The 12,374-nt window shown below is 30.5% G+C and overlaps 1 protein-coding gene across 1 annotated transcript in view; it reads right to left on the reverse strand.

Moving 5' to 3' along the window:
• The window catches only part of LOC109597975 (uncharacterized), a 49,413-nt gene that overhangs the window by 5,427 nt on the left and 31,612 nt on the right, over positions 1-12,374 (reverse strand). Inside the window, exons 3-4 of the mRNA XM_020013772.2 lie at positions 8,765-8,902; positions 7,411-7,610 (exon numbers count right to left, since the gene is read on the reverse strand). Coding sequence (XP_019869331.2) covers positions 7,411-7,610; positions 8,765-8,902 — 338 coding nt within the window. The remainder of the gene's footprint in view (positions 1-7,410; positions 7,611-8,764; positions 8,903-12,374) is intronic.

Consider the following 12,374-nt stretch of genomic DNA (forward strand, 5'->3'; position numbering starts at 1 on the left):
AAAAAAAAATGGAAAAAATCAATTATATCTTTACAGGCAGTATAATAAGAGCAGGGTCAACAAAACAACTTTTTAACAATATTTATGTTCTTATATAAAATATGTTTCTTACTGCTTAACAATAAATTAAAATATGATGATAAATTGTTGTTCAACAATGGTGAAACTCAAGCTATATATTTCAGCTTCAAAGCTCCGGGTTAAAACTTCTAGTCCTCCCAAAGTTTGATTCAGTCTGGGACTATTATTAAATAGGATCTATTACATTTAAATTAGTGCTCGAATGTAAATCAAATGAAACAATACTATTGCAAGGAACATTTTTCAGTTTCATAGAATCAGGTTAAAAGTGGATCTGCCCGAAGTTTAGCAGCACCGATAAGTCCTTGGGCATTGTTGCAACGCCAAACTTATTGCCATTCGCGATACAATATTATCTGCACCCCTACAAATCGCAGTGTCAGTCGGAAGAAGTTTGCCTGCAGTTCGGCCTTATCAGCGTCCCGCAACTGCATTTAAACATAAGACGATTGTGGCTGGGGAGATTTATGACGGCAATTGTAAGTGGGGTGTCTGCAGTCAGCAAAATTAGTCCATTCTCTTAATAATGATTTACTAACCGAGTAAGACAATGGGACTTATAGAGCATGGACTGAATGGAATAGTATGAAATGGCGGCGTTAAACAATTTATGTTACGGCAGGACAAAAGCCCAACGATAAATCTGCTAGTCTTATTGTCAGTTGCCCATACTTTAGACTTATGTGACTCGTAATTGTTGTAGAATGCCGTTTAATAGCGGTCATTTTTAGACGAGAGAAACGGGTCAAGATGTTAACAAATCCCATTTGTGGATATAAAGGACTCGGGAGCATTTGTCCGTTATTTACGGAGTTTCCACAGTCAACATCGAAAGGGCACTCGCTTCGCTGGCTTTAAATAGTTCGACGACCAATATTTATACTCGATTTCTTATGATTTATTTTAAAACTTATTGATGTTTTCAAGTGTAATAAATGTCTCAATACATATTTTATAGCCATTCAAAATTATTGTATTCAGTTTAGTAAGACCCGTACCATGTTGAACTAAAATTTAAGGGAAAAATATATAGTAGCAGTTACAACTCAGTTTAAATCTACAATGTTTATGTGCGTTTGCTTTAAATTACAATATTTATATGAAATGAACACTTTTATTTTACTTAAATAAATTCGTTTATAGAAAAAATAGCAAGGTAATAGTAAATTTAAATTTAAATTTGATAATAATTAGAAAGAAAACCACGTACGTGGTGAAATGAATTACTTCACATTAAAATGTAAGATATTCATTAAATATGCGGTTTCCTTTCGGGTTATTTAAGTAGGTAAGTTTAAGGATTTGTAACCAGAACTGACGGGAACACTGACGGTAATCACTAGAAATCCCAAGACTCCTTAACTCTGTAAATCAGAAATGTATTTGGCGCACGTATTATCCCGTTTATATATTATGCAAAAAATCCACTTTTTAATATAATAATATAATTCATATTAATTTAATTGAGTCGTAGAAGATTTAATAAAGTTTGAATTAAAAAATGGTATAATAGGAGCGGAATGTAGTTTTATTAAATTCCTGAATTTAAATTTCAAATGTTTACTTGTTATATTACAGATTTATAAAATAAAATAGAAAAATATATTTTTTAAAAGCAGTTATAGAGACTGCCGATAGAAGTAAAAACTTTGAAATTTCATAATATTTGAATTAATATTATCAACGTCAATCTGGTTTTCAGATCTATTGACACTCCGAGCAACAGTTATATGCATGTTTATGTGGTTTTTATTATTCATATATATTACGGACTGTACAAGATCATGACAAAATATAAATACAATTCAATTGAAATAACAATTAATATACAATCATATTATTTATGGATAGTATTTGTATTTACTTAAATTTCAATGTACTTGATTTTTAACAGTATTTCAATTGTTTGCATCATTGTAAAATAATAATCAAACAAAAATACTATTTCAACAATGCACAGTATATACACATTAAACTTTTCACTAAATCCATTCAATTTCACTTATAAGATATACACAGCACTATACGTCAGCTGTATAGCTACAGATATACTGGTATAAGCAAGTCGGTGACGCGAACGCACGACATTTCACCCATCCAAAAAGTGTCTAAGGCGCACACTGCACATACGCCAGTCATGAGCATGCCGGTGACGCAAATCCATAAGATTTTCTCCTACCAAAAAATGCCCTACCAAAGAAGTTTTCACTTCAAAAAGTTTTAATTAAAAATATTCAATTTATTTAAATACTAGATAAGAGAGAATTTAAAATCGTTTTTTCTTAATAAAAATCGTTATATGAGAATTTTTTTGAATTAACTTTATACTTACATTACTCTTTTTTATTTTAAAAATAGTATGATTGCAATAAAAACGTATAATATATAGTATATGTATATAGTAAAAATTGTTTTGTTGTAATTATAATATTTAAATGAAATTTTAACAACTATCAAATTTCTAGTGAAACAAAGTTATAATTTTTTATACATATGCGGTAGTCCATACCAAATTGATCACTTATGAATTTGACCCTCCTTGAAATATTTATGTGTTTTAGGACTCTACCATATATGTCTCTATTCTTTCTTTTTTAATTTTTTTGCCAAATACGTATAAAATTTTCTGGAACATATCGTTTATTCCTTCAAATAACTCTAACTATTAAATTGACTAAATAGCACATTTTTTCAACTTGTTGACTTTACAAAAAATCAGTCAAATGAAAAATAGTTAGAACAGATGAAATTTCAACTCAATTTCCAAATTCAAATATGACAATTCAATGGAACTTGAAATTTATTCAGCTGTAACTCAGTATTTTTTATTCTATCGAAACGAATTTAGTACCGCAGTATGCGGTGCTTTAACGTAGTATAACTTATTTCAAAGTGAGTGTCCTTCATTCAGGACACTAGTTTGTTATAATTAGAAAAACTGAAATGACTCAAATGAAATAAAAATTATTTTGTTTCTCGTATTCTGCGCACCTGTGTATGTATAAACTGCGCGTCTTGAAGTAAATAATTTTCCTAAATTAAACAGATAAAAATATTTTCAATATGTTTTATTTTAACCAGTAATATTATTTGAGTTAGGATTTTAAACTTACACATAATTCTTTTTTTACGCTATAGATAGGTTCCTAAAAAATTTATGGAATCATTCACTTAAGAATTTATTTCGTGTTTATACATTTTAATTTATTAAATATATTATAGAAAATAAATTTTACTTTGAAAACAAGAAAATATTATCTGAAATTCATTAATATAAAACTTATAGAATATTGAAAATCGTGTTAAAACAAAACAATTCGTGTAAAAACGGATTAAATTTTGTTAAATTAAATTCGTGTAATAAGAGAATTAGGTGTAATTTACTTTATATATTGAATAAATATAAAAATACACAAGATTATACTTGTTTTAAAATTTTTACAACGCATTTTGTGAATTTGAACACATTTTATTCGGTTTATTCTTAATTTATGCGTTTATCATAAAATGCCTCAAAGAAGTCTTTCTTCTTAAGATTTTACCGCTATAATTGCAATTTTTAAACATGACAATCTGAGTCAACAACAAGTATTCCAAATATTTAATGTTTTACAATGTAAATGTAATAAGCGGCTGAAAATCGTTAATGGTCAATATATGATATAATGGTGGTCGACAAGGAGCTACGACTAGAAGTCTGAACCGCTTTCTGATTCTTTCTGCTAGACGAAGTCGCACACTGTCTATATTCAGACTTTGTACGGCCGTTGGAATCGCTAGAAGTTTGTCTACGGTCTAAGTTGTTCTTAGAGCTAGAAGACGTTCGCGACCCTCTTAAACAGGGAGAATCGAGTTGCTGAATGACGTAATTGTTTATTTGCAGATGAGTTCAGGAACACATTATAGATATCACGTGTTAAACATGACTCCAATTGTTGCTTTTGTTGTAAGAAATTTCTTTAGAGATACGTTCGGAGTTGCTAAACCGTGAAACTATGAATATCGGACGATGTTTCGACTTAGTTATTCAACCAATTATTATTCCATTTACTCAAGAATTTGGACCAGATTGCGTTTTTCTAGTCGATAATGTCATATACATTAACATGGCGTTGCAAAGTCATGACATTACACGAATGGACTAGCCTTCGCGTTAATCAGAAACTGCAATCCAATTTAACACATATGGGACCGTCTTCAAAGACAAATTTACACTGAAAACCACCAGCTTCAAAATTTGAAGAAGTTTGCTATGCAGCTAATAGTGACCTATGCAACAAGAATTTATTTGTTCACTAATTTTGAGCGTGCCAAAGAAAGTCGAAGCTGTTCGTAAAGCAAAGGGTGACCAACCAAGTACTAATTGGAAAACGTAGTGGTTAATATACTGTTTATTTTTTAACATTAATTAATTTCGTTTTATTAATTTCCCAAGGAATTTGGTTATATTATTTTTATTACTGGTTTAAAAAATTAAGTTGAGAAAATATTGATAAAAATTAAATAGAAGAAAAAGTTGGTCTATATTGGCATTAAATTTATTTGTAAAAAATCAAATATTTTAAACTCAAAAAACAACAAAAATAAAAAAAGAGAAATAACAACCTTTTATTCATTCAGAAATAAATAATGTTATATAAAAGTTCATATTTTTTATATATAGGGTACCGTATAATGATAAGATACGAGTACATACTTTATCTTAGTTTTAGTTAAAAGTCAATTTTTAATCTAACTCGAAATTATGAAATTATATTAATTCCAAATTTTGTATTTAAAAGTGTTTTCATTGTTTTTATACACAATAATATTATGAGAATAAATTCAGCTGTAATTAGATAATATTGCATCTTCTTTGATAAATTATTTTGTTATTTATAATTTGAATGAATAATAGATAAAAAATAGAGAATAAAACATTTTACGCATGTTATAACAATTGCCCGGCAGAGATCTATATATCATTCGTTAAAATAATTGAATAAGAACATTTTTTATGCAAAATGTGAGTTCAACATTGAATTTAGTTCAAAAACCTCGAACTACTGATAAACAAATTTCCCGATAAATTTCCAATTTATCAAGTAACAACAAAAATTATATTAAAAATACTCATATGCAGGAATTTATTTAATGTTGGAAATATATTTCTTACGTTTACAATAAAGAAAAAATAAATCTCTTTAATTTGTGCATATGAATGTAAATATTTACAGAAGTAATATGAGAGCTGCATTTCGTATTATCTAAATATTTAATACCTAAAATTCAACTCAGTTGCATTTCACCATTTTATAAACTCACAAATTGAATTAAATTTAATATGCACGTTTTATGTATATATGGAAACGTATTTTTAATAACAAAAACTTTAATTGCATGAACGTTCGTGCAATTCATAATTTAAATTCATCTTTATATTGTATCAAATTCCATTTGTGCGAATTAATATTTGAAAAATACCTTTATGCCGACCGATTTAAATTATTAGATAGTTCGGAAGTCAATGCAATTTAATTTTAATTGTTAAGTGTGCAAGCGACATTGGCCAAACGAACAAACGAAATCAATAAACTATAATTAAAAACTACATAGATTACCCGATCATAGCTCGAATATGACGGATTGACGTTAGATAATGGCCAAGGATGGAACAAATGCTAAACGGGGGTGCAAATCAGGAGTTTCGTCCCAATTTACCGCACGCTATCGCCAGATGTATGGGCGAGCAATCATGGAATACGAATTATTTCTGTTTTAGCATAACGAGCCTATAATTCAAAACGGTTTATCCTTTCCTTATCGAAGACACAATCTGCATAGATAAGGCTTCCATTTCGAGGACATTAATGCTTTTCTGTAGAGCATACTGGAAATATTTATATTCTGCATCTGGTTTTACAATACATAGTTTTTTATACGGAGTCATACAGAAAAAGAAATTTCTTGTTTCGGGATGTTTAAAAATTATTGATATTAATATTATTATTATTATTTTCATTTGACATCACAATTTATTTGTGTTGGCTCGTTGGACATGGTAAATATCCTAATTGAGAGAGTCAAAATAGGCGAAAAAAGCACTTTGACTTTATTAGATACCCAATCAAAACCACCGGAGAGTGAAGAAAAGCGCCCTCAACTTCAAGACATGCTTTACAGAAACAATCGGACCGTGAAAGGAAAATAATGTCGTGGGTTCATGTCAGCTGGATAGACCCATTTTATATATTCACTCGTTTCGAACGTAAAGCCACACGGTAAGTAAGTGTGTTCGGGTGGGCCATGTCAACGAAAATGAAAATAAAAACAATAGCGGGGAAATTTTATTTACAGCGACTGAATGACGGAGGTGCAGTAAAAAACGGGAAATAAAATTATCAACGCGGAAAATAAAACAGAACGTTTTATACGGTTTAAGTGTGAACATAATGTATTGCACATTTTCATTATATGGTACATTCTATGATTTAACGGAATAAATTAATTTTAAACTCGAAAAGTCATAATTTAATTTTGTTTAAACCTGGGTAAATTCTAATCTTAATATGATTAAAAAATCATAATTAATTTAATTGACGTTAATGTTTGCACTTTGATGTTTAATTTTGCATAATTCGGTTCGGCTGAAACATGGAAATTAATACGAGAATTTTAGGCGTTAACGCATCGAATTCACGTTCACAGTTCATGTCATTAGTGTAATTGATCTTATTTCATTGCAACCTATCAAATTTCCACTGAAACACGACGTATTAATACTGTGGAAATAGTATATAGTTTGCATTTCCGAATCCAGTTTGCACAGTTTAATTATTTGTTTTTCGACATATCGCAGGGAAATTTATTTATGAAAAGTTTAGTTGTTCAAAATTATTTCATAATTAATTTTAATTGACATGCGGAAAAGCGTGTAAGTGAAAAACCCTGTAGCCGACAGAATTCATTATTCGCCATCGTTTAGTGCCGTTTGTCAGTTTGTTTCTCAATATTATATAAAAAAATATATTTTTTTAGAACTGAAGTTTATTTAATTTGGTTGAATTTTGTTTAAGGATTCAAAGAAGTAAATATGTTCAGCTATAACTATAACAAGGAAAAAATTTGATTAGTATTTAAAGCATTGTATGTACTTGTTATTTTAACTCCTGGGACAATACTAATTATACTGTTAGAAACTCATTTCAACAGAAACTTAACAATCTAAACATTAGGGGTAATTCCCAACCCCTCCAATTCAATTGCGGCGACAATAAATAGAGTGAGTATTAAGCCGTCTTAAACATCACTCTCTACATCACCAGTTCTCATAAGTTCTGTTATACTTACGACACTAGATCTCTATCGAACGGACGAGGTTTATGTTTGTGTACGAATTTGGAATCCACAGGGTTGTCGTTTATGTACCAGGTCAGGTTAACACCAGGGCTCGAGCCTTCCGATATGCAGTTAGCCTTCAGCGTGTCGTTAATGCGGTAGCGCGACATCAAACCTTCTATTCTCGGTCCACCTTTCGGAAGATCTACCACCTGCAACAAAAATTAAGATTAAGTTAAAACGTTGGAAACAGGTTAAGGGGATGAAGTTTAATTATTTGCGAAGAAGTCAGGTTTATTTTTATTAATTGCCCTTTCTCCCATACAAATTATACTTTAATAGCGTCTCCTAATACATTTTCATTAAGCGCGTGAGTTAATTTTTAATTCCATTAACGTACAGTTCTCAGTTCTGGGCATCAATCGCACGTTAAGATCATAAATTTTAGTTCGGGCGTTTGCGACTTCGCCGTTCTCCGCAATCGAGACTGACGGCAGTTTTCTAATGGTAGAATTAATATTAATTTTGAGTAGTTTAAGTCTTATTTAGCGGTAGTGAACGTAATTATTCAGTTTATTCCCTACTGGGCCTAATTGGCAACTTTCCGGAGTCGTTTAATTAAACTAGGTGGAACCCTTTTCGACCCAGGGCCGTACTCACCGGCTGAATTCCACATCATTAATCAATTAAAGAAAAGTCTGATACAGTCGCAATATAAATTAGTTGTGTTAGTCTCCCTTGAAATATTACTCTACAGGATTATAAATCAAGCGCTCAAAGTTCTGACACTTCAGATTGTTCTTCTGGTACTCATTTTTTTGTTTTTACCATCAAAACGGTATAGAGTTTTGCCTGATAATAATAATAAAATTACATTCCCTAAGTTACTCATAATAACTCATTCTTCTCGTACAAAAATGGTAATTCCTACCCTGCTTTCGTAGCCATACGAACAAATAAACCCTTACACACACATCTGTTCGTAGTTATGAAAATTAGTTGGTAGACAATACTTTCGGGCAACAATGATTTTTAATTAAGTTTGCCATTTGAGAAACATAAACTCGGTTTAATGCGCCCGCCTTTTGTAATATCTCCGTTGAACCTCGGGACTACGGCCCAATTCATTATGCCAATAAAATCGGATGAACGAGGTTAATTAATAATGCCGAGAGAACGGCCCACCGCTTCAATGATTGTTTTCTTCAGTCTTGAAGTTTGACGATGAATCGGGAGCAACTGTTGGTAATGAGATTATTATTCAAAGTAATGCCTTCATTACCAAAAGTTATTCTCCGTTTATACCTCCGAGCATATATGTGAGGATATTATCCTTAACTGTTTTCTTTATAAATATATCCTTTACCTCTAAATGAGCGGATCCCACGTCGGTGAAGAAACTGGGTTGTTCGGCAGTGACCTCACAGCTGAACATTCCGCTGACATCCCTGGTAACGTTTAAGAGCACAACCTGAGCGTTGTCGGACCCCCTCACGTTTAAGCCCTGCAACAAATAGAAAAGGCATTAAAAACGCGTTTTAAAATATCCCAAGACAGTAATGAAGGCATTTGTGTCGCTCGAACACGTTTTGTAAGATTATTGAGGATCCATCTCACGAACTTTGGCGTCGTGCAGAAACATGGAATTAAGCAGCTCCAGATTCGATAATTATTCAGATTCAGCAGTTGGCACCGCCATGGGGTGCCCTTAATACCATTAAAAAGAAATCCGAAGTCGCTCTCCGGACATTCAGGATGAATGATGCGGATGTGTCGGAAACATCTGACTTTCAAAAAAGATTGTTTTTATTGCGAATTCTGTTCTTTGTAATTATTGTTTCTAATATTATTCTATTTTTCTTTTTATACGACATTTTCAATTCCTATATGTATATATTTGTTTTAATTATTAATACAGTGAAATAAATCGAACTGGAGAAAATTCGAAATATAGAAAATAAAAGAAACATAAAATTATCTTTTGTCAGTCCACTATTTCATTTATATGAAATTCTTTAGAAAATATAAATAATGATATAATTATATCATAAGATTAGATAGATTCTACAAAATATTTATTTTGCTAATTGAAGAATTAATTTCTACTGATATAAGCATGTAGGTAGCATGCATAACATATTTCGCCTTCGTCTACGTCCTCACCTTCATTTGATTCTGAAAAAGTGAAAGATACAAACAAGATTTACTTTTTTAAATTACCTCTTGCGTTACTTCAAACAAAAAACTCAGTGCCATGGATACACATTTTACCATAACTTTGTCATCGTCATTATACACAAGTCATAAAAAAGTTTTGTTTTTTATTTTGTGAGTATTTTATTTGGATCTAAAAATTTTATGTAAAACTCGAAAAAAATATAAAGAATTAATTTAAAGGGAGAACAATTTTTTAGCCATAAATTAAATTCTAACAAGGCCAAATACTAACTTTTTAAACACTTAATTTGCTTTGTGTGTATTACATTTTGCCTACGATGCGTTGTGGATATTTTGTTTTGCTCAATATATCAATAAATTGTTTGTAAACAGAAAGTTCTCCAGGTTGTGTATATATATACATAAATTGTCCATTAACATTTGCCAGGAGACATGATTTTTTTAAATTTTAATTTTAATCGTTAATTGTTTTTCAAAATTACTAGTGTTATTCAATATAAACCAAAATTTTAAATCAAATATAAAAAGGTAAATAAAATACTCAATAAAAATATTACAATTTAATAAATGTAAAAGAAAACATAGTTTACTTTGTTCTATATCTTGTTTCCTTAACAAACAAATCAGCACTATTTTTGTTGTATTTATAATTGCACCCACAAGTTGGATTTCGAACACAAACTGGCGAAGACCCGTTGGAAAAAGCAGAGTTTTCACTTAGATCCGTATTGATGTTCTGAATTTTGGCAAGAATGATGATGAAATCCAAACAGTCACAAATCCAAGGATTTCCCCCCAATTCCATATACTTAATATTTTTAATCTTTTGTAGGAGGTCAACATTTAAATACATCAGTAAATTATCTTTAAACATAAAATTCTTTAGGCTGGACATATCTACAGCAAAAGCTTGCCCATTAAGATTTGTTAATTGATTAGCATTTAAATTTAGTATTTCAATTTTGGGAACGTCCTTAAAAACATCTGGCGTCAAATATTCCAGTTTATTGTTATTAATGTATATTTCATACAATTCAACACAACCCTTAAACATGTTTTTTCCTATTTCGTTGATTTCATTGTGACTTAAGTTTAATTGATTAATTACTCCAGGATGACTTAAAAAATCAGCAGAAAAATATTTTAATTTGTTGATACTTAGATCTAGAATCGATAAGACAGGGAGTGACCCTATTTTGCCGTCAATTCTTTTAATATTATTATTTATTAACCTCAACGAACTCAAGTAATTTGAATTAATCGCATTAGCAGGAAGTATATCTATAGAATTTCCAATAACTTCCAGGTTTGTCAAGGATTCATAATATTTAAATGCATCTGGACTTAATTTGTTAATTGATTGCTTCACTGTCAGGCTAAAAACGAAACTACGTTTTGCTGGGAATTCCTGCAATGTTGACGTTTGAATAATCATACACGTATGATCAAGAGATAAATCTTGAAACGAGTTACACTGGAAACAGTCCTCACTTGTTGGAATGCACGATCCATCAACTAAATTACGATTGTTTAAAAGAACAATCATTACGGAAGTCACTGTAATTAAACAAATATATTTGTACATTATTTGTTTAGCACTATTATCTTCGGCGACTAACGAATAACTTGTGAGAAACCTTGGATAGATCACGTGACATGTCGATGACCTCTGATACCCACTATTATAATTTTAGTTCTTTTTTTTGTGTTTAATCACTTAAGATTAACTATTTTTAGTACAGAATAAAACTCCAAATATTATTAAATTAATGACTGTATATATGTAATCGTTTAATATTTAAGGTTAATTTTTTAACGGACAATAAAGTTGTACCCTCATGATATCACAAAAATGAATTGTTCATTACATAAATCATAACAACAAAAGTATTTATAGGGTAATTACAGCAACATTCCCGAAATGTTAATGAGGCCACTTTGAATAATTAATATTTTTATCACAGCCCAAAATATATATGAATAATACTTTGTTCAGCTCGTTTAATCGTTGAGCCAAACCTTTGATTAACACAGTTTTGTTAAGGTGGCGCTGCCTGGGTATTATATACATTTATCGAGATGATATAAATATATCTTGCGTTATGTAAACAAACACATTTTTATTAAAACTCAGTTGAGTTCAAGTTTTAAAGGAATTTTTACTATTCATTTCCATTAGACAAAGCATAACTCGTTATGTAAAAATGAGATCTGGTATAGTTAAATGGTATGGAGGAGGAGAGTTTCCGAATACTTTTCATTTATCGGTCACATCCTGTTTCATCGGAAATGGTTCCTTTTTTTAATTTTTGAATGAAATATATTTTTGGATTTTTGAGATAATTTTCGATCCGATAGTCATTTTTAATATTGCATCTAGGTGCCCGTAATCGGATGCAAACTAATCTAAGGACGTTAGGTGATGTCAGAAAATTGCAAACGCAAAGGTTCTGTGATTATTTTGACAGACAGGTATAAGATACGGTGTGAAAATCCCATTTTTAAAACTTTTTGGCGAATACAATTTATTTGCGATTGAATTAAAAATAACCTCATAAATTAAATTATTACAGTCAGAAACTGATCAAGAATTGTCTCAAAAATCCAAAAATGTAAAAATATATAGAGTATTTAAAAATTCTATATCGGAACCATTTCCAGTAAAAGCAGATGTGACTGAAAAGTAAAAAATATGTGAAAACTCGCCTCTCTTCATACTATTTACCTATACCAGATTTCATTTTGATATACCGAGTGTCGTTGATTCCCGGTATATATACATTAGGGTAAGGACCACC

This window comes from Aethina tumida, chromosome 1, assembly GCF_024364675.1.
Source record: "Aethina tumida isolate Nest 87 chromosome 1, icAetTumi1.1, whole genome shotgun sequence".
Lineage (NCBI taxonomy): Eukaryota > Metazoa > Arthropoda > Insecta > Coleoptera > Nitidulidae > Aethina > Aethina tumida.